The sequence below is a fragment of the Zootoca vivipara genome, chromosome 3, assembly GCF_965207765.1.
Source record: "Zootoca vivipara chromosome 3, rZooViv2.hap1.1, whole genome shotgun sequence".
NCBI classification, from domain to species: domain Eukaryota; kingdom Metazoa; phylum Chordata; class Lepidosauria; order Squamata; family Lacertidae; genus Zootoca; species Zootoca vivipara.
Window position 1 is genome coordinate 63,989,073 of NC_142586.1, and position 24,062 is coordinate 64,013,134.

The 24,062-nt window shown below is 41.7% G+C and overlaps 1 protein-coding gene across 25 annotated transcripts in view; it reads left to right on the forward strand.

Moving 5' to 3' along the window:
• Positions 1 to 24,062, forward strand: part of ESR1 (estrogen receptor 1) — a 203,998-nt gene that overhangs the window by 141,350 nt on the left and 38,586 nt on the right. For all 25 annotated transcript variants that reach the window (XM_088667303.1, XM_088667299.1, XM_088667298.1 and 22 more), the window contains one exon: positions 11,946 to 12,278. In XM_088667303.1, the coding sequence (XP_088523429.1) occupies positions 11,946 to 12,278 (333 nt within the window). The remainder of the gene's footprint in view (positions 1 to 11,945; positions 12,279 to 24,062) is intronic.

The window sequence follows — 24,062 nt, forward strand, 5'->3', positions numbered from 1 at the left end:
CTTATTTATTATTACTGGGCTAAATGTGTGGTAACATGAAGAGAGGTCCTGATTTTATTATCATTCATTATTATTTAATTATTATTTTATTGTATTTTTATTCTGAAAGAGAATTTTGTATGCAGATGTAATAATAGCTAGCAGATGCCAAATTCAAATAATCAATCCACAGCTTAAAGAGGCTAAGGCAGCAAGTACTGTCTCTTAAACAATTGAGAATACAATACTGAAACAAAACGGGGGGGGGGGGAGGACTTGCAACAGGAAGCATGTAACAAAATGTTAAAAGAACAGGTAAGCGTTTTATAGTAGCAAGCAACGTGTCACTTAAAGCCGGGCCAGATAATTCAGAGCAGCTATACTGTGTAACAAAACTGCTATGGGCCTGATAAAACTTCCCCGCAGCTAAACTATGTAACAACTGCTGCTATTGGCAAAGTAAACTGCAGAGCAGCAAATATATCTAAAGGCCAGGCGGATCTGGTCAGCTAGGCGATCAGGAAACAATGTAAGCAGGCTGACTGGAAACTGCTGGGCAATTAAGCAGTACTTAAGCAGTAATTACTGGATCCGACCCAAGACTGCAGGGCGATCAGGGAAACAAAGAAACTGGGATTAAGGTGATTTTGCTGATAGGAAGAAACTGCCAAGCCCTTAAGCAGCAGTTCAGCCGACTCTCTCATTTTTTATTTTATTTTCTACGCGACTTATTGGGAACCTTTGCGAAGCAAAAATCAACAAAGGGGACCCAGCAATCCTTCCCTGTCCCAGGGAATAGTCCGACACTGAGGGCAAAATTGGGAAAAAGGCTGGTAATATGCAAACATAACTATAGCAACTGCAGTAATTAAGGCCAATGGCTCAGTGAATGGAAGCAATCAAGGGGCAATTTACCCCGCAATATCTATATCAGCAGCTCACAGTTAAGGGTTTTAAAAGCAGACTCACTGTAGTTTGCGACCAGAAAAGGCAAGGAATTTTAACTTTTTGTAAACTTTGTGGCCACGTGTTCTATTAAAATGGCGATGCACACGTGCTTCATGGTCGTCTTGGCAACCCTCAGCAACTCGGCAAAGGGAAAAACATTCAGCAGCTCCCTCTAAGCCTTAAACACTGCAAATGTTAGCAAGCACAGGGAAAATAGCAACAGCGATTAGAACTAGCTGTAAAAAGGGGTCTAGGAGCAGCGAAAGGGGGGGTGGGGTGGACGATTTAACCACGATAGCAACAAAGTAACCCTCGGCAACACTCCCAAAGCTACTGAAGCACGAAGCTGCTAATTAAACAAAAGGCAACTAAATAGGTTGTGCTGCTCTGGCTTCTTTTGCAAAATTAAAGCAGAGGTGAATTATGCACGTGTAGCAGCAACCCGATACAAAACAAACACGCACACATTAGTCAAGGGGATGTAGAGGGGTTCGCTTTTTGTCTTTGTCTTTGTTTTGTTTTTTAAAGGTAGCTCGCAAGGAGGGGTTTTTCCCAGCGGCAGAGAGAAATACAAAGGGCTAAATGAAAACACAAGGCAGAGATGCAAATTTCCAGGCTGTCCCCACACACACACACCCCGCAAGCATACGATACCCTACAGCAGCTGCTCCTTGCTCTCACAAGATCAGTCAGGATGCCGAAGGAAAAAGGCATCAGCGACGATCCAGATCCGATGAGGGAAAACGCAGTTGTTGAATCCAGAAGAAGCAAGGCAGAGTCCCTGCCGCGCTCTTGTTCAAATAGGCGAGACACGCCCCCCAGGGCGACCTAATTGGCTGTGCTAGGGGCGTGCCGCAGCAGGGAGATGACCAATGGGCTGGGGGGGAATGCTAACCATTCCCCCCCCACGTGAAGGCCTCGTGGTGCCCACAACATCTCCTCCCCCCGAGGTGGGGAAGAGACTTTACCAACAATGAAAAAAAGGCTTGGATCTACTGGGCAAGACAAGAGTGAAAATAAGGACTTAGACTGACTATTGAAAAGGCACCAAGCCCACAAAATACTTAAGAAATGAAGCCTTGTGCTACTGAGCAGACAGACAAAGGGAGGGTTTCCAGGAGAAGGCTGAACACTGCAGACATATCACTCCATTTTGACTTGTTAGTTTTGTCCTGTGATGCTTTATCTTGTAGACCAGGGACAATTCTGTCCCATAAAATAGATCCAGCAGAAGAAGAATGACCAATTGGTTATGCCTCCAGGAAACAAAATAAAGCCAAATGGGCCTATTCTCCATTGGAAAAGGAAAGTCTAGCAATCGTATTTGGCTTAAAGAAGTTTTACCACAGCCTGTATGGGAAGCCTTTTGCCATCAAAGCAGGCTACAAACCATTGGCGGGGCTGTTTACAGAGAAAATCGATGACAGTGTTGGGCATTTACCCTAGCAGCTTCTGAATTCAAGATTCTCTACAAGTCAACATGGCAACACCTATGCACTCAGAAGATTACTGCTTCCAGAATCAGCCCCTTCCAAAGAGTTGGATGAGACCTCTGTGAAGACATTCTTGATAAGAATGTGGAATTAACAGTATGCTATACTATTACGGAGGGCCAAGACAGTATCCAGAAGCAGAATATTGGCCCTTCTGGACAAAGGTATAGACATGAGCCTAGATGGTGGTTGCATCTTGTGGGGCATGGGAGTGGTGGTTCCCCCACAAGGGCAGGAGAATGTGCCAAGGGAATTACATGAGGCACACCCTGGATTTTTCTGGATGAAAGCTGTAGCTCATAGCTATGTGTCCACACTTAGAAAGAGTGGTTAAGCCTTTTCACCTACCTCAACAGTCTCCAGACAAGGCCCCCTTGCACCAATGGTCAGGGCAGTCTTGGTTTCATTTCCATCTCAACTATGCTGACCCCTGTTTAAGGGAGTTTTTTTTGGGGGGGGTCCTCACAGATGCTTGTTTAAAGTGGTTGGAAGTGCACTTTATGAGTGTCTTGAACCCCTGGCCTACCTGGCAGCCAGTCAGTATGTCAAGTGCAGAATAAAGGTAGCATACACCCAGTGTCCTTCAGAACACAGAATAGCAAAATTTATCAATTTGTAAAGTGTGATATCAACAACCTCAGGTATGCAGATGACACAACCTTGATGGCAGAAAGTGAGGAGGAATTAAAGAACCTTTTAATGAGGGTGAAAGAGAATAGCGCAAAATATGGTCTGGAGCTCAACATCAAAAAAACCAAGATCATGGCCACTGGTCCCATCACCTCCTGGCAAATAGAAGGGGAAGAAATGGAGGCAGTGAGAGATTTTACTTTCTTGGGCTCCTTGATCACTGCAGATGGTGACAGCAGTCCCGAAATTAAAAGACGCCTGCTTCTTGGGAGAAAAGCAATGACAAACCTAGACAACATCTTAAAAAGCAGAGACATCACCTTGCCTACAAAGGTCCGTATGGTTAAAGCTATGGTTTTCCCAGTAGTGATGTATGGAAGTAAGAGCTGGACCATAAAGAAGGCTGATCGCCGAAGAATTGATGCTTTTGAATTATGGTGCTGGAGGAGACTCTTGAGAGTCCCATGGACTGCAAGAAGATCCAACCTACCATTCTGAAGGAAATCAGCCCTGAGTGCTCACTGGAAGGACAGATCCTGAAGCTGAGGCTCCAATACTTTGGCCACCTCATGAGAAGAGAAGACTCCCTGGAAAAGACCCTGATGTTGGGAAAGATTGAGGGCACTAGGAGAAGGGGACGACAGAGGACGAGATGGTTGGACAGTGTCCTCGAAGCTACGAACATGAGTCTGACCAAACTGCCGGAGGCAGTGGAAGACAGGAGTGCCTGGTGTGCTATGGTCCATGGGGGTCACGAAGAGTCGGATGCGACTAAACGACTAAACAACAACAAAGTGTGAGTGACAGGTAGTCATCCCATTTAGCGTACACAGGAAGCAGTACTGTGCATGCTGCCTTCTGTAACCTAATATTGTCTTCAGTCCCATCCTTGACAAACATGAACAAAAATGAAAATACATACTGTGCTACCTGATATTTTAGGCAGTATAGAGGGCATGGTAGTTTGGGGAAATAGTTTTCGAGGAAAACAAAGATATATCCCATGGTGCCTCAGCCAACATATTCTGCTTCAGGCACAAACACACATAGAGTAGCAATATTTGGATCAATGCACAAACACAGCTGGAGGGAGGAAAATTTAAGATTGAGGCTTCTTAAAAATGGTTTCCTTGTGTGCTTTATGCTCTAAACAGCACAATGGAAAGTTGATTTATAAGCCTGCATCACATTGGCTGGCTTGTGCCAGACCAGACCATTGGAGATCAAATTGATGGCTGAAAGATTCTTTTAGAAGGCTGCAGTTGGTAATTTTTAATTTCCCCCCCAGACATATATTTGTCCACTTGACATATGTAGAGGATAGAAAGAAAATGTCTTGCGTTTTTGCAAGAAAGTACTTGTGTTCTGCACCACCTAGAATCCAGACAAGTGCATGCGTAACAGATTGTGAATCTCACTTTTGATTTCCCCACTAGGTTTGTTACTAGATGTTTGGGGAGTAGGGCTACAGGTACATGGTCATTTTTGTGCCAGCCAACCTGGCTTGCTCCCCTCCCCAAGTATTTATTTTGAAACAAATATTAGATTACTCTATGAAGGGAATAATTGAAACGTGTAATTTGAGGTGTTGGTAATATATTATGTTGCCTTATTCTACAATATAAGATTTGGGTTTTTGCCAGGGAACAAGACCAGATCTTTATGTACATATATTAAATATGAGAGGGACTATAACTCAGAACATCTGTAAGAACAGTACAGCCAATGGAAATTCCAGATTCCACTTAGAGCCAAGTAAGTTTTGTGCCACCTCGTGACTAAACTGTATACCGTAAGAATACTGTCCACAAACATTGGGTTCCTCTTAAGTTTTATTGTTAGTAGATCCATTGAAATCAATCAACATGCCTATGTTGATGTCCATTACTTTTAGTAGGGCTCAGTAAAACGCATTCTTTGCTTGGCCCCTCTTCAGCCGGGGTGGGGCTCCCATTAGTCAATGGCAGATGCTATGATGCAGGAGGGTCTGGTACTATGTCCTATTCTCCAAGAGAATGAAAGGGTGTCTATAGGAAGCAGAACCCAATGCTGTCACAATGTAAGCTGCTTACAGAACTAAAAAGCCATTTCCCTTCCCTGGGGAAATGGGGTCGCGGGCTGGACATGATCCTGCCCCATGCACGGGGGTGTAGCTAGCGTCTTAGGGAATTCCCTCCGCGCCCGGCCCCTAGGCTGACCAATCCGGTCTGCCAGGGGGCGTGGCACGCAGCATTTAAACTGCCCACATGCGGGAACTCACTTTTTTCTGATTTCCCCTCGCACAGTTCTCCCTCCCTCCCTAAGATTAGGCTCTTAATCCTTTGACCTTGCTATGGACCTCGGTTGGTCGCTTATTGAAGGGGCCTGGCATGAATTTTTTCCACTTGACAAATTGGCACCAGCCATTTGGTTTTTTTCTCCTACCTTGTAGCAAATCGTCAGAACTTTGTAAGGTTTGGCGGTTAGGCATTGGAGTATTCGGTAGGAGGTGAGGGGAGGTAGTGGCCATCACCTATTCCTCCTATTTCAAGGATATTCCATTAAAGGAATCCGGGGAGCATGGCCCCATCCGAAGCCCAAGCAGGGACTAGGGCCATGGCACAGTCCCTATTGGTGACCCTGGGAGAGTTCCTAATCGATGTGCACCACAGGACTCCCCCTACTGGTGGTTAACTCTTCTGAGACTTCCTGCAGGCGGGCAGGAGTCAGATATAGTCGGTTCAGTTCTAAGCCAATACCACTCACATTCTGTAACCAATAAAGTTGTGGCCTTTTTAGCCCATTAACCTAAAATATTGGTGTCAAGTGTCTTTATTCCAACATTTTTTGGGGGGGGATTTCGGGCCCTTGCCACGCAATTAGTTTTTCAGAGTTCTTATCCACTGCTTCCAGGCACCCCTGCATAATATCACCTCAAAGGGCTTTCCTGATCTGAGGGATGCCTTGATAATAGAACTGAGCATGATCCCCCCACTCCTCATGTTCCTTTTAACCTTGCCAGTGCCAACAACTTCAAATGAATCTGAGCGAATTGTTTTTGTGTTGCTGCCAGGCGCAGACACTCAGTTGAGATTCCTGCATTGCAGGGAGTTGATTTCCCCTCAAGGTCCTTTCCAACTCTATAATTCTATGACTCTATGATAAAAAAATGAGCATAGAAATAAGGAAGATTATTTAGCTCAGTATTGCTTCTACATTGACTGGCAGGAGCTCTTCCTGGGTTTCATACAAGAGTGTATTACAGCCCTGCCAGGAGATGCCAAGGACAGAACCTGGGACTGGCTGCATGCCTTTACTACACCTTGTGCGGCAGGGAAGAAGATATAGGACCACCGCACTGTAAGTAATACAGATGACAGAGCAACTCTATGATGGATTTCCACATGAATTTATTTCCACTTGCTGCCTGTATTAGACCTCTGTCATTTATCAAAGCCCTCACAAGTCTATAAAATAAAGTGACCCACTAAAATAATGTAATTCATTCATTCATTCATTCATTCATTCATTTATTGAGTGACTACCTGTTCTTCATCAAAAAGTCTCATATTTTAGCCATATTTTGCTTGTATTTGTTTTTAAATTGTGTATACGTTTCCCACCCTGGGCTCCATCAGGAGGAAAGGCAGGGATTCAATACTATTCAATAAATAATAGTAATAATAACACTGCAAACATTCAACTAAAATAGCTATACATGGCTGGACAATTATATTGATTGAAGGAAGTTCTGAAGCAGGAATTAAATAATTTTGGATTTTTCAGCATGTGGTAAATGCCTGTCAGGATTTCACTTGAAAAATCTATCACCAAGATAGCTGTCTGAAAGGATCCTTTCTTTATGAGTCCTGCAGCTGTCTCCTAAATGTTAGGCGGAAACCTATAATAAAAGATGTCTTCCCCACACCTATCTCTGCTCTTAGTATAAGAGAAAAAGTGGCAGCTGGTCACATCTCCTTGTCTTCTCATGGCTTTATACAGATGTTATTTTCTTCAAATTGCCCTTTTCTTTTTTGGCACCATCATTTATATAATAAATATACTTGGAGAGTTTAAAACGTATAGTCTTCAGAAACTTTTATTATTTATGTAGCATGGTCAGTATGCAGGTTGTCTTACACAGTATAAGAGGGCAGATTCCCTTCCTTGTTGTTATCATTCATTTCTACATATTCAAAATTAGGCTGCTCTTGCATTCACAAAATATGATTTTTCATAGCCTAATGGTGCTAAGAATATGATCCCTGGAGGCATCTTTTCTATCTGTTCAGAAACAGCTGTCACTTTTTGGGGGGTTATTGTCTCTTTCTCCATTTCCATATTTACTTTTTCTTTTCAGTGAGGCAATTTTCTCTTTTATGGCCCATCTTCAATTGAGAGCATTTCAGTGGGCACTTAGAATTTTGTTTTGTTTTTGCTTGAGAGCAGGTGATTTAACTTTAAAGGTGAATAGTTTTGGCTAGGTATGGCTTCTGCTGTAACAAAGCTCAGGCTGTTATATCAGTTCTGCAGTTGCCTTGTTGCAGAACACAGAACGCTGTTGGCTTGTATGGAAAGTAAAATGGAACAAACCCAAAGAGCAAAGGATATGATTGGAGGAAGGGGTAGCACAAATGGCATGCTGTTGTTGTTTTTTTAGATGAATGATCAGGGGTGATGGGAATTGTAGTCCCACAACATCTGGAGTATGACTTCTTCCCCAACTCTAGCCAAGCTTTTAAAGCAAAGCATTTGCTTTACACTGGGCAAATAGTTGCTTGTGTGCTATTCATCCAGTAGCTCTAAAGATGAAGATTTAAATATTTTAAGAGTAGCAAAATTATCATCCGCAACATTTATTTATTTATTTATTTATTTATTTATTTATTTATTTATTTATTGGACTTTTTATTTTCTGTGATGAGCTTTGGTAACATTTTTATTGTAGTAGTTAAAAGTTGCATCTACTTACAGGAAACAAATAAAGAATGTATTGTTTGTGAGTTTTAAGTAATTCTAAATCGATTCAGTTCATTTTCTGGCTTTTCTTTTGTTTTTTATTGTATTTTGAATCCCAGCTCTGTGTTTTTGTATAGGAGTCATATATGAACCTTCTAGCTTCACAGTCAGCTAAATTCTAACGTAGCTCTTAGGCTTTGGTTAACACTTAGCTCCAAAAGTGACTCATTCAAATGGTAGCCTAGTAGCCTTTTAGGAATTTGTGTCTTGTCTGCTGCTCATGTTATATTACTTTTTTTGTATTGGGTACTCATGATAAAATTTGATAAGCAGAAAAAAATGGAGGCATTCGAGGTTTTGTTTTTTTTTTCCAAGAGAAAAGTGCACTTACTCCCTTTTTGTTCAAGAGAATTAATAATGATCTCTCCTTGTTTCTTCTCCTTCTATGGGATAAGTGAAGAGCTAGTAAGAAAAACCCTATAAATCTCTAATGAGCAGTGATGCATCTACAGATTTTTTAAAAAAAACTTTTTCTCTGTAGGTCAGAACATTTCTAGCTGCTGATGTAAGAAAGACAGAATGCATAAAATTAATCTTTTTAAACTCCTCAGTTCTGGTGCCCAAAGCTGTCTTGAGGAAATTTCTATCAAATGGATAAGTATTTGCAACTTGTTGTTTGGAATAATATATTGGGAGATAAACGAGCCAAAGACATTTATACAGAAAGCAATAGTTGGTTTTCTTGTCAGAGACGAGTAATTAGATGCTGGTTCCCAAAATACTGGCTGATACATGTCATCTACTTGATTCCCACCTGAAGAACACAGATACTGCAACCTAGAGCTTTTGACTGCTTATGCAACTTGGGCTAAAATACTTGCTTAGCTTCCACCTAATTAGTATTTTAGACTGCAGTCATATTGCCCCTGGGAGGGTGCCTAAGGGGTCATAGGATACCTCACATCCCTCTCCAATTTTGAGGGAGATCTAATATCATATTTACCCTCTGCATGGGCCTTGCCCTTTCAGCATCAGAGCACCAACATCAGTAGACGAAAAGGGATGTGTGTAAGTGTTGAGACAGTTCAGGTGTGTGTCTGTCAAGGAACACGAGAAGAAATGTTTTAATGATTTCCTAGTTGCCCAACACAACCCCAAACCTGGGAGAAATTTAATTTTAGTCCCTAGATTTAATCTTAATGGGCCCTTTAGATGGCTATGTATTGTATCTCAGTTGGGAAGCGCATAACTAACATTTCTCTTCCATTTCTCTCTCACCTCTCTGCCCTCCCCTGTTTAATAACTGCATCTACATTCCTGTTAAGTTAGTGCAAAAAAACCAAAAAACCAAAACCAAACACAGTTTGCCAATCTTGTTAAAAAATAAATATATATTCTGAGTACAGTGGTAGCTCGGTTTTCGAACGTAATTCATTCCGGAAGACCGTTCAACTTCCAAAATGTTTGAAAACCAAAGCATTTATTTCTGAGTTTTTGGCATTCGAAAACCAAAACGTTTGACTTCCGAGATGTTCAAAAACCAAGGTTCACACCAAGTTTCAAGGATGCTGTGGCCGTCAAGAGCCAGCCTTGATGGGCCTTGCTGTGCCCATCCCACCCAGGTGCTGACACTAGGCTTGTTGCCACTGCCACCATCATCTGCCTCTTTCTGCCTGTGGCTCTATTGACTCTAGCTGCACCACTGATTAGCTGAATAAATTGGCATTAGAGAGAATTGCCCCTGAGTTCAGAACCTCATAATAACATCAGGTTCTGCATATGCAGGCTTTCTAACTCAGTTCAAAAGAGAAGATTACCCATACGTCCATCCCTTAGTGTGCAGAACAGCTTCGTCCATTTAAATGTTAAATCATGGTTTAATCCTCTATTGATGTGATTTCACGAGCCTGAGCAAAGTGTCAGGCTCACATGTTCCCTTCTCCTGCCCCCATTGTACTACTTGGCCAGCTTTTCATCAAGCAATGATTAGTTTAAAAGGACACCTTCATAATCCATGGTTTGAATTTGGTTTGTTTAGAAACTAACCGGTGTTTGTTGTAAACCAGGATCTCTGCTTCATACTGTAACATAATGTTAAGATGAGATATTTTGAAAGTGAAAGTAAAACACAACAGAAGTTATCCTGACCATGCAAGAAGAGGGAATGGTAAGCTAGGGAACCTTCAAACCTGAAATTTTGCTCTGGCTCATGGAGTTCATTCATACAAGAAATAGCTTAGCATTTCTTGTAAACTAGGCCAGTAGCCATGACAAATCTATAAAAGTTGTATTTTATCTGCTTGGAGTTCTAAGATAGCCCACACATATTTAAACACATAAACAAGAAGTAAGACATGCACATCTGTACTTTGTTTTTAAACAATCACATGATTCTCCAGAGTAAAGACACATGCAATTAGTAAATGACGTCAATTTACAAGGCAAATTACTATGAAAATCCTTGCCCTTCGTTCATATGCTTGCCTATTCTGTTTTCATAGACCAAACCAGTATCATATTTATTATGAGTCATGTGGCAGAATTCAAGAAGCTTCTGATTGAGTTGTCCTATTATTTTGCTAGTTAGATATGTCGGATGGTAAAGTTTTGCCACAAGTTCTGCTGTTTCTAATGATAGGCTTCTTCAGGCATGTTGTCTTTAAAATAAAGGATCAGGTGGCGAGTGTGGATTTGCAGAACCTCTTTACCTAGAAACAATTATTGAAGAGTTGGAAAGCTGACAACGTGCATAAATTGCAATTAAATAATCCAACATTCTTAGGTATTTCTTTCTTTTTAAATTCATTCAATTACATGTTGCTCAATACATAGAGATATTCACAATGTAGAACATTTCTTTCCAACCTTAGAAGACATTTTTTTCAGAAGAGATATAGGTGGAAGCAGCACCGCAAACTTCAAGCCTCATTGTCAAATTTAAACTGAAGCCTTTAAGTCAAGATTTATTGGCTTGGGATTGATTAATTTATTAGAGTGTTTTGTACAGAGTGAAGTCAATGCTTAAACAGAGATGTTCACCCATACCTTGCCTTTAATGTGGTAATTGCAGTTTCCCAGATGGCAGACCATTTGTTTAAAGCAGTGGCTCTTTTTATCCTTTTCTTTTTCATCAAATTGGTACATTACTAGTAGTATGCCCATAGCTGCCAAGTACCCCGTTTTCCCCGGGAAACCCCCGTTTTTACTTACCTTTTCCCAGTGGCCCCCCGTATCACTTCGTCTCCCATTTTTCTCCGTTTTTCTCCCGTTTTCCGCCGCCGGCTTCAAAAGTCGCATCTACACATGTCCGGTGTTGGCGGCGGACATTTTTGGTGCCCATAGATGGGCGGAGCAACACCAGAAGTTGTGTCGACGCACTTCCTGACATGCGTACAAGTGACTTTCGAAGCCGGTGGCGGCCATTTTTGGTGCCCATAGAAGGGCAAAGCAACACCGGAAGTTACGTCGACGCAACTTCCGGTGTCACACGGCTGCCGGTCCCGGATTCTGCAGTCCGGGACTTGGAAGGTAAGAGTATGCCAAACATTTCTTCTGCAGTTTTCCCTGGCTATTCTCCATCAATATTGTGAAAACAAATTACATTCATGAATGATGAAGGCAAAGGAATCTTTTGGTGAAATTTTGGTGGAGTGCTTTTTTGTTGCATTTTTCTTCGATTGTTAAATTTTCAAGTAAAAATAAATAAATAAAGTAAGGGGGGAGGAAAAATTAAAACAAAAAAATAAAGAAAATAATGGTGATGATGTATAAACAATACTACTACTAATAAAAATTATTTCCCATTAATTCACAGTGTAGCTTAGTGCATAGCATGGCTTACCCTAGGGCAGAAAATTGGATCCATTGGCATTTGCATAATTCCCAGCCTGGCTATTGAATAGTGCTGTATTCAAAGAAGAGGAAATTATATTAACTGAATTTTTATGTTCCCTCTAGGAATTCGGAAGGACCGCAGAGGAGGCCGTATATTGAAGCACAAACGCCAAAGAGAGGAACAAGACAACAAGAATTCGGGGATTGTTGCCGAGACAAGGAGCCCCAATCTCTGGCCAAGTCCTCTGATGATCAAGCATAACAAAAAGAACAGTCCAGCCCTGTCCCTAACTGCAGATCAGATGGTCAGCGCCTTGCTAGAGGCTGAACCACCTGTTGTCTATTCAGAATATGACCCTGGCAGGCCTTTCAATGAAGCTTCTATGATGACACTGTTGACCAACTTGGCTGACAGAGAACTGGTGCATATGATCAACTGGGCCAAAAGAGTTCCAGGTAAGAATATTAGTAAAGGATGTTTGAACAGCTGTTCATACCTCAAGACAAACTGTTGACTAGATTCTACTTATGCAAATGTGTCTGAAAGTTTGGAGAAACAGTATTCATACAACTCCCTTATGGCTTATAGAACAATAAAACAACAATAAAACCACAATTAACATGATATCAAACAATTAAGAGCACATCTGCATAAAATGTAAAAACAGACTATTTATTCTCTTCAAAGACTGTCAGTAGATGCATGCCTCTGAAGAAAGTCTGGATTGTTAAAAAAAATACTAAAAGTACGTAGAGATTTACCGTAGCTGAAATAGTAATCGTATCTATCACGAGGTTTTGTGGGTCACCAAGGGCCAAACAAGAGGGGATTTTGATGTTACACGGTGAATTCATTTATTTAAAATCTAAATAGCTGACATGCTGCCCCCTCCCCCAAAGCCGGATTGGGACCGAGGTGTGGGAAAGAGAGCTTTAACTCTTTGCCACCACTTTGGTCCTGATTGAATCTCCACTCCAATTTACCTGCTTTGCAAAATTGGGAAGGAAGCTCTTGCAAGGCACCAGGGAGAACATGCCTCTGATTGTGCATGGTTGCTGCAGGAAGGGGAAGGGGCCCAAATTGAATCTGCAGTGCAGCAGATTCTCCCGTTCCGCATTGGTAAGGTTTTTTTTCTTAATCTGCTCTGTAACTCTAAACTGCGTGAAGCAAAAAACATCATGTCAAGTTTAGACCTGTGTGCATGTTCACACAAAAGAAAGTTCTGTTGAACTCCTAAATAATAATTACAAGCATAGAGACTTGCTTGTGAGTAAACAGGGATGAAATTGTATGGATGAAATGCTACTGTAGGCCACATCCATTATCCTGGTGATACTACAACCATTAACTGTGCAAAATGTCATCCCTCACTTATTATGTAAGGTACGCAGGCAAGTTTAATGTGATCGTTAGTTAGCTGGCAATTGTTGTTAGACACTGAGGTAACAGAACTAGTAGCTAATAGTACAGATACTAGGAAAGGCGGGGTTGATATTTTTTTGCTTTTTTAATACTGCAAGAAGGTTGAAGTAGTTGGCATTGCTTTCAGTGGACTTGGTTAATGATTTACACCCAGTACAGTAGCTGCATTATTTAATGATCCTAAAATGGTACATTGGGCATGCAGGCTTTGAAGTTTCAAGATGATTCATGGTGCTATGGTTATTTTGTGGTTTCCTGAAGCTAAAAGATAAATACTTGGCACTGCATTTTTGTTTTAATACCACTGAAGTTGCTGGCTTTCTTAAGGCATTGTTTTCTCATTTGACCTGTAAAGACTGTTTGTTAAATTAGGAACACTCTGTGAAGGACCAACAATAGCCACGTTTCTTCTTCTTCTTCTTCTTCTTCTTCTTCTTCTTCTTCTTCTTCTTCTTCTTCTTCTTCTTCTTCTTCTTCTTCTTCTTCTTCTTCTTCTCCTCCTCCTCCTCCTCCTCCTCCTCCTCCTCCACCACCTCCTCTCACACCCTCTCCCTTACACCAAAATTCTTGGTTAAGTTTGTGAATTTTATTTTCACAAATAGAAAATAAGAGACAATCACACTATTCAAGTGTAATCATCTTCCATATGCTGTTGAAAATATTATTTTTTGAAATTTAATCAGTCTGCCAAGTTCTGACCAAATTGGCTAATTTTAAAACTTCTTACCTATATGCATTATACTACTTGATCTCAGGTAATGTTGGGAGGAGAGGAGGAAAGCATTGTTGCACTTGTGGAAGTCAATGTGTGGGCTTCTACTAACAGGACTTGTTTGCTGAATCCCACCCAATGTTTCTTCATCCACACCTTTCATTTAAAGCACATTTATATCACTTCATCAGTCATGCCTTAGCCCAAAGAATTCTGAGAAATTTAGTTTATCCATACCAGCACCTTTAATAAACTACAGATCCCTGAATTATTGTGTGGCGGGGGGTGGGGGGGGTGCACCATGTGCCTTAAATATATGACATGTATGTTTTTGTCACATAGGCAGCACCAAAAGAGGCAAGAAGGACAGATTTCTACCCAGAAAACTGCCTTCTCACCCTTTACCCTCCCTAGCTGTGACGGGGTGAGCTCCCGTTGCTTGGTCCCAGCTCCTGCCAACCTAGCAGTTCGAAAGCACGTCAAAGTGCAAGTAGATAAATAGGAACCGCTACAGCGGGAAGGTAAACGGCGTTTCCATGTGCTGCTCTGGTTTGCCAGAAGTGGCTTTGTCAGGCTGGCCACATGACCTGGAAGCTATACGCCGGCTCCCTCGGCCAATAATGCGAGATGAGCGCGCAACCCCAGAGTCGGTCACGACTGGACCTAATGGTCAGGGGTCCCTTTACCTTTACCTTTAGCTGGTAGTAACCCACAACGATGTCCTAATTATGTTTCTTGGCTTGACTGCTTACTAATACAACAAATTACGGTATTACTAAATTTCTCAAGGTATTTTAATTAACCTTGAGAAATTTAGTATTTAGAATGTGGGTTCTCCTTCTAAATTCCCACTATGTGCAATGCAGCACCAGATTTTTTCTTCCGCAAGTGAAATTGCAGAGCTGCTTGCTTACTTGCAGGCAAGCCTGCTGTTGAAGACATCAGTCAATGGAGTATTCCCAATGTTGGCATTTGAGGAATAGAGCGTATTATCTCTCACCCTCCCCTCTTAAAGCTGCCCACAATAGAACTTTATTTCTTTCTGAACTCATTTCCCAAGTCACACTGGGGTCATGGGGCAGTTGCCACAAATCTGAGAGTGCATTCATTGCAAGAGAGCATTAACCTTACTCAGCTCTTGGCACCTCCCACTTCAGGGTTCTATTGCTGGCCAAAGCTTTGGGCCTCCTCTCCAGGTATGCCATGCCCTCCCAAGGGGCCAAACCTCCAGTTTGAGGCAGGCGATGCTAAGTAAAAGATCAAGCTGCTTTGTCTAAACCACCTACAGAGGGAGGTGGCAAAGCATGTGTTGCAGCTACAGTTTTAAGACTTCCTTCTCTTATTTCAGCTTGTCTGCTCTCTCTTAGCCTTCCTTCTGTGCTGGGATGTTCTTAAACCTGCAACTCTCCAGGAAAATTCATGGTCTCTAAAGAATTGACAGATAAACATTGGGGTAGTTTAGTTATTTCTAGGTGCAACACTGAATAAACATAGGTTTTTTGTGAAGGTGTTTTCCCTCCTCCAATGCATGTTTAACCTTTATTCTCATGTTCTCCATTTTTCTTTCTCATATTCCAATGCTTATCTATCTCTCTCCATTAATGGGTTATGACAATTTCATTTCTGGTCTTCATTTTACATTTCTTCTCAGTACTGCTCCCCCCCCCCCCCCCGTATTGAAAATCTTGAGTCTAGGTTTCATTCATATCAGGGTGGCTGAGCTGTAACCCTCCAAATGTTGCTAAACTCCCCTCCCATTGCCCTCAGACAGCGTAGTCAATAGTCAGGAATGATGGTGGTATTATTATTATTATTATTATTATTATTTACATGCTGCCCACCTGACTGGGTTGCCCCAGCTACTCTGGGCAGCTTCCAACAAATTAAAACATCAAACACAGTAAAATGTCAGACATTAAAAATTTACCTATACAGGACAGGGCTGCCTTCAGATTTCTTCTAAAAGTTAGATAGCTGACTTTCCTTTGTAGGTAGTTGTAGTCAAACAATATTTGGAGGGCCACAGTTTATAGTCACTGCTGCCTTGTATCTTCAGTTTTTCTGCTGTTCTGAGATTCATTTATTGTAGGAACCGCCAACCTTTTTGGGCCCATAGGTACATTTACAAGCAGGATAAATTGGCATGAGCACCACACATTCTACAACTAAGCACATACCATATCCTATTATGTTGGCTGCAACAGAATGCTCATGCATTCATATTTTGGACCTGCCTTCTAATTCTGGGGTGCCAGACATTGAATTTAGCATTTTAAAAATATAAACCATGTTAAAATATAAGCCAGCATGGCTTCCAGATGAGGTAATTGCCTGGAGATATGAACCATTAAAAGAGCACAAAGAGATGGGTGATGCCCTATTAAGAAGGCCATTTACAGAGAGACTCTGGGCAGGCAGCAAATCGGAAAAAAACCCTCCATGGGGTAAGAAATAGCAGAGGAAAAGGCAAGAGTTTCAAGGGGGGGGGAGAATTGCAGTGAGCAATGAGGTAGGCAGAAGGAAAAATGGTTGCATTTTGCAGGGGGGGGGGGTTGGGGCAGAATGTGTGCTGGCAGGTTTTGGATCCCACGTGGCAGACATGAGAGCAACAGTAGAGGAGCTGCTGCGCCTATAAGAGGAGTGTAATGCTGGGAACCTCCCCACAGTAGGTTCAGGTTGTATATATGTGTAAATAAACCATATATCATAAAGACACCATAGTCTTCACTGCACCTCCTGGTCCAAAAGGACACACAGACCTTACTCCATTCTTCAGAGAGTGGCTGGAACTGAGGAGGCAGAAAAGCGTCCTCCTTTTCTTCCAGCAGTGGCAGTTTTAAACTGAAATCTCAGGCTCAATACTGCGCCCAGAGCTCAGAAACTGCTCGCATTAATGAAGTTCCCTGTCACAAAATGCACCTGGAACAATGGGAGTTTCGAACCCTGGTAACAATATGTTGTTTAAACACTGAATTGTATCTGTATTTACAGATGGGACTGGTGAGAAATAAAGCCATTTGAAGGGTGTAGAAGGAAGAGAGAACAGGAAATATGAGCCACTGTGGGCAGAGTCCATTTATAATGTAAAGTAAGACAAGGTGGAATTGCTGATGCATTTAATGAGACTATAGTGAAAGGCACAGTGAAAGGCTATGTACCTGAGAAGTATTTATGTTTGTACAAATACACTGAATTTATTTCTGGCCAAAATAAGCAGTGAAAGTGTAAGCAGAATTACTACTTTCTGTCAACATCCTCCAATTGTACAGGCTGGGGCTGTGAAATACTGAGTTAATATCTAACTTGCAGAAGTAAGCTGTTTCAGCACACATGAAGATAAATTTACTGTCTTTTCAAGTCAAGGTTGCACACTCACTCTAGCTTTCCCACTGTCTAGGAAGCTGTAGTCTACGTTTACATCTACTTGGGTTTTCAAAGACTTGCTTTTAGGCATTCCACTCCACTATGGTGCTATTTAAAATAAATCAAAAACAGATAACAGTACTACTACTAGGACCAACATCTCAGAGTATACTGGTAAATATGTGCAGTGTTTTGTGTTATACAGAATTCCTCTACCCAATAAATCCCCTATCAACTGAATGCTTGCACAACTACAAGTGATCCTAAGAAGAGATAGCAGATTATCTATGTTTTACCCAGGCAACATACTCCAAGACCAGCTCCTTCAGGGCCAATTGGTTTAACAAAGGTATAACCTAGAACGGCTAAGGATACTTCTTACTGATGGGAGTCATGCCTACCCTGGTTAGCTTACCCTTGTATGAAATAGAGGATGAATGTATGAAGACTGTCCTTATGGAAGCTCCCTGTGTAGTCCTTGGGGAGGGGATACAAATTATGCAGGAATTGTCCACAAGTAGAATAGGGCTCCCCACTTCAGACCTTTCCCCTCAAATTCATGGAGAGGGACTGGAAAAAGGACAGGGGGCGGGGGTGGGGAGCGGCTAGGCAGCTCCTTCACCCTCACAGGCTGCCTCATTTGTTTCACCCTATATGAATGCCTGAAGTGTGTGTGTGAGTGTGTTTGTAACTTTGGATGCTCCTGAGGAGTATAATGGCACCCGGCAATTTAGAATGGGGAATAGAATACCTCTTGGATACACATTATTAATAATTTGGAATGTCTTTTATGAATTTGATTTGAAGATAAAATATAATAGCATTCCTAGTTATCTGTTACCACAACTCGTCACTGTTATTTGTACAAGTGCGCACTGGGTGTACAATATTTACTGCCATATGGAAGTGTGAGGGAAGGTGCAGGATATCATAAGGTTACCTAGACAGATGTAACAGTGAGGAGAGAAGGAGGAAATAAGAGTGCCATTTCAGTGGAAAACAAGCATTTAAAATTTGAACCTTATCCTGCAATGTGCCAGTGTTCAGTGCTTCAGTCCCTGTGTATTTTTCATGCAAAATACCGTATCTCATTAAAGAGATACGGATCATCTTACAATAGGACAGAAGGCATTGTAATGAACTTTAATGAGCGACGTTAATGTTTTGCTTTTCTTAAATAAGATAATGCATTTGTTTGGGTGACAAAATATGCAAATTATTTGTAGAGCTTTCAGGAGGAATAAGGATTTTCTCTCTCTCTGAATGTTTCACCAGAGAGCTAATTATCTGGAAGTTTTATTTAAAAACAACAGCAGCTATGAAATATCCTCAAACACAGCAGGATGGAAAGTCTTACATTATGTAGATTTAAATGTTTGTTTCCTTGTAAGTAAGTCATGCTGTGTCCAGTTGGATATGCTTCCAGTTAATTTCACATAGAATTGTGTCTTTCATTTTAGCTTTCTGTTGGCTCAATTTTATAAGACACACACAACAGCTCATTAGATTGGGCAGTAGATTCATAAAGACTGACTATTGGGAAGAGATGCTCTGCTGCTGTTTTCCTTTTTCTCCAACACTCCTGTCCATGAAAGAAACATTTTAATGAGACATTGGCTTAAGTAAGGATGAGTTACAGGTAGGTAGCCATGTTGGCCTGAGTCGAAACAAAATAAAAAAATTCATTCAGTAGCACCTTAAAGACCAACTAAGTTTTTATTTTGGTATGAGCTTTCACACGAAAGCTCCTCCCAAAATAAAAACTTAGTTGGTCTTTAAGGTGCTACTGAAGTAAGGATGAGGAATGCCTTTTTCCATTCCTCCCAAGCATCCACTTGTTTAATGTCCTATAGACATCTCTGACCTATACGAATCAAAGGCAATGGATCCTCAGGACATATACTTACAGAGTGTAGCCTTAATGTTGTTGTTGTTGTTTAGTCATTTAGTCGTGTCCGACTCTTCGTGACCCCATGGACCATAGCACGCCAGGCACTCCTGTCTTGCACCGCCTCCTGCAGTTTGGTCAGACTCATGTTGGTAGCTTCGAGAACACTGTCCAACCATCTCGTCCTCTGCTGTCCCCTTCTCCTTGTGCCCTCAATCTTTCCCAACATCAGGGTCTTTTCCAGGGAGTCTTCTCTTCTCATGATGTGGCCAAAGTATTGGAGCCTCAGCTTCACGATCTGTCCTTCCAGTGAGCACTCAGGGCTGATTTCCTTCAGAATTGATAGGTTTGATCTTCTTGCAGTCCATGGGACTCTCAAGAGTCTCCTCCAGCACCACAATTCAAAAGCATCAATTCTTCGGCGATCAGCCTTCTTTATGGTCCAGCTCTCACTTCCATACATCACTACTGGGAAAACCATAGCTTTAACTATACGGACCTTTGTAGGCAAGGTGATGTCTCTGCTTTTTAAGAAGCTGTCTAGGTTTGTCATTGCTTTTCTCCCAAGAAGCAGGCGTCTTTTAATTTCGGGACTGCTGTCACCATCTGCAGTGATCAAGGAGCCCAAGAAAGTAAAATCTCTCACTGCCTCCATTTCTTCCCCTTCTATTTGCCAGGAGGTGATGGGACCAGTGGCCATGACCTTAATGTATGTACACATAGACATTAATGAGCACCATGTACCACTGCACCAGGTCTCCTTTGCTATTCTGCATATTAGTTGCAATTGCATGTTTAGACCTTTAAACCTCCCCCTTAAATACATTCATACAAGACTCAATTTTTTTGTTTGGTTTTTGTCAGAATTTAGGCCACAACTTTATTGATTACAACAAGTGAGTGGTTGCATAGGCTCTGGTTCGACTAGCTCCCTGCACCGTTGCAGGTAGCGCTGACCCAGGGCACTACCATAGGTCAGCCTAGGGTGAACACCTGGAATGGCGGAAAGCCAGGGACATGCTATGTCCACCACCCAGATGTCCCCCTGGACTCAGGCACGGGTACAACCCCTTGCAGGGTTGACCAAATCATTGAGTCCCTGGATTCCTTTAACGGAATACCCTTCACATAGGGATGGCGAGAGCGTTCCCCCATCCCTATCACCTGAACCAGAGCCTATCCGCAACCTTACAAGTTGTGACAATTTGCTATGCGGCAGGCGAAACCCAAATGGCACAAGCCAATCAACCAAGTGGAGAAAATTCCTGCCGTGCCCCTGTCCCAATGACAGACGACACACGACGGCATAGCAAGGTCAAGCGTGCAAGCCCAAAATATAGGGAGAGGTGGGCGGGTGTTCTCATGCAGTGACCAAGAGAGAAAGCTCAGGGTCACGTGCATTGGCATATATAGGTCCCTTGATCCATTTGGCTAGCATCCCATTGGTCAGATTAAACCCAGCATCAAGTGACCTACCAATAGGTTGTTGTGGCTATGCAATCGTACCCACCCACAACTCAAGGGTTTGGTTGCCAGGTCTCAACGCAACACGTGCCCTCTTTGAGGGAGGACACGATTCACATTAAAACAGCTTCCTACCATATCTCAGCCATATAATTGAGTTTCCTATTCCCTGCAGTCTCCCTGCTGCATGAAACTTGCTCCTGGAATGAATTTTTAACCCCTGATCGCTTGCTTACTAATTATCTTTCTCAGATCTCTACATTACTCTGGTACCAAGGGTATCTTATACTGGAAGCTCTCTTGCTTCACTGAAGAGTCACTGTCAATCAGTTTCCTTGCTTTGCCAATCTGTTCCCTTCTTTACTCTGGTTACTTTGTGTGACAGTGCTGCACCACAGTTGATAAAGATGGTGCTCTAGGTATGGTGCAGGCCTATTCCACTGCACCAGAGCAACATTGCAGGATGGCACTGTACACCACAGAGTTTGACACTTGGATGTTGCAGCAATACCTAATTTCCATACAAAAGACTTACTGACTGGCACAGAGAACTATGCTGCTCTTTGTTTAGATGTAGATTTACATTTTTTTAAAAAAGAAATGAGTGATCTTATGGCCTCACATTGATTTTTTTTAAAAAATTATCTGTTTCCTGGTGAATTAATTTTGTCTCTTAACCATTTACATTCTCTAAATTCCAGGTCACTTGTTGCACTTTATTTTATTTTAGAGCATTCTATTACTCTTTTTCTCAGAAATCATCCTTTTGCCCCTACATTCCAGCCACAGAGTAAACCACTTGTTTGTTTTGCTTCTTTCTGGATTTGTCCATAAATGAACTTGAAAGCCTCATGTCATCTCCTTTTCATTTGGAGTTTGTACTCTGCATGCAGCTGAACTCAGGTTAAGCACAGAAAGTAGAAGAAGGGTTTCCACCACCACCCCAAAAAAAACTCCTGACACTGAACCCAGCCAAAGTGCCCTGAAAGGCTCAACACCTACAATAGTTAAGGCCAAACTAGCTGCATGGCTGTATATGCATATCTTTAATATTTTAATTCACTTATTATCAATTGCTTTTTCAGGTAAATTACTTGTTGAGAAAAGTAGAAAACAAGTTAGGCTGCAATTCTAGCCCCTTTACTGGGAAGCGAGCCCCACTGAATTCAGTAAGACTTACTTTCGAGTAGATGTGGCTAGAATTCCATATTATGTTTTGTGGGTTACATCCAACTAAGTTATACTCAGAGTGGATCCATTAAAGTGATGTCCATTAATTTCAATGGGTCTACTCTGAGTATTACTAATGTTGAATATAACGCTTTGTGGACATCAAGGGGGGGGGGAAGCAGATGCTGATCTCCCCCCATCCCCACCGGCAAACTTTGACAAGTAGGAGGGACAATCCACCTTCAAAGTCTCATTTTTACCTGCACGACATCTGAGGTCATATATGACTTCAAGTGTGGGGCAGGTGGGCATGGCTTGCCAGAAACACCCTCATAGGCCAAATTGGGAGGCCTGATAGACTGGGCCCTCAGGCTAGAGGTTCTCCACCCCTGGTGTGCATTCCTTAAAATATGTTGACAGTGCCTATCATTTCAGTATGTTTGTTCTTACCATATGTTATATATGTTTAATAGTTTGATTACTTTTGCATTCGAGGCAAAAATATTAGTTAATAGTACAGTTGTACCTTGGTTTTTGAACAGCTTAGTTTCCAAATGTTTTGGCTCCCAAACGCCACAAACCCAGCAGTGACTGTTCTCATTTGCAAGCTATTTTTGGAAGCTGAACATCTGGGGCTTACATGGCTTCCGATTGGCTGCAGACAGTGCAGGAGCTGCGCTTTGGTTTTCAAACGTTTTGGAAGTTGAACAGACTTCCAGAACATTTTGGAAGTTGAACAGACTTCCAGAACGACGGATTCTGTTCAACTTCCAAGGTACGTCTACTGGTATTAACTGTGACAAATGTGAAGGGATAGATCAGGCATAGGCAAACTCTGCCCTCCAGATGTTTTGGGACTACAACTCCCATGATCCCTAGCTAACAGGACCAGTGGTCAGGGATGATAGGAATTGTAGTCCCAAAACATCTGGAGGGCCGAGTTCGCCTACCATAGATAGATATAGATATTGATATACTGTAGATATATTATCCAACCAAAGGAACTGTTTCATGCACATAATTCAATGATAATTTAGCCTGCCGTAATTTCTTTGAGAAATTTGGCTGCTTGAGATTTGGCAGGCACATGTACTTTCAGTGTATCTCATTATTTGACAAAGAAGCAGTTCTCAGTTGAAAGAGCTCAAACTTGTTAGGTGAGTGATGTGTTTTCTGGGAACATGCTGCTCATTAACTGGTTATGATTCTCCAGAAAGCCAAGTGAATACAAATGGTCAGCTGCATTCCAACTTCAAAATCTCCCCATAATATATTCCTTTGCACTCTCAGATTGTGACACTCCCACACAGCAGTTAAAAGTATTCATGCTATTGCAGTTGTTAAGGGAAATTGCTATAATTTATTTTGCTGCCCCCTTTCTCCTTTCCTTGATGTCTTGCACATAGCCCTGCAGGGGACAGATGGGAGAAGCAGGACTCTGTTCAGCTTTATGATAAATTTTTCCTAGGCACATCATCCAAATAGTGGGTGGGAGATTTGATATTTTAATAAAGATTGCAATGAGATTCTCTTGAAAAAATATTTTTCTGCAGACAAAAGAATATTTAAATCTTACCCTTATATACTAATGCTTTAGATGCTTAAATTCACTTAAGTGGATTCTGCTTTCAGTGCTACAGGCAATACAATGAAATTAGTTCATTTCCCCATGAACAAGCTGTTGGAATTTTTCAAACTTGAGCTATATGGAGACGTCAAAATGGGTGCAGGTGCCTCTGCCAAAGACCAATTCTATTTTCTAATGACTTAAAAGAATCACCAGATCATGAACTCTGAAGATATAGTTCATTTATTTGGTACAGCACAGTATGTTCTCAGCAGATTCTATTTGTAGATGAAGCACTGTCAGATTCAAGTTCATTTTAGATTTAGCAGATTCTGTTCTCCTTAGCCTTTTCTTGAAGGAATCAATTTCTGTGTTTGTTTAATATGTTGGCATGCCTGATACGATTGCTGATCATTTCAAAGATAAGAACATTCCTTGTTTTAAAAAGAGAGAAACGCACTGAAATGTTGTCTTCAGTTTGGTTTCCCCATTATTTTAGGCTCGGTTTAAATTTCACATTAAAGCTTAGTTAAAAAGAAACTATGGTTTCATGTGAACAATTCTGTAGTGTGCTCATGCACACTGCTCATCAATCTCTACTTTATTCCTCCCCTGCTCCTACTATTGCCTCACCAGGGAGGAAATAAACCTGA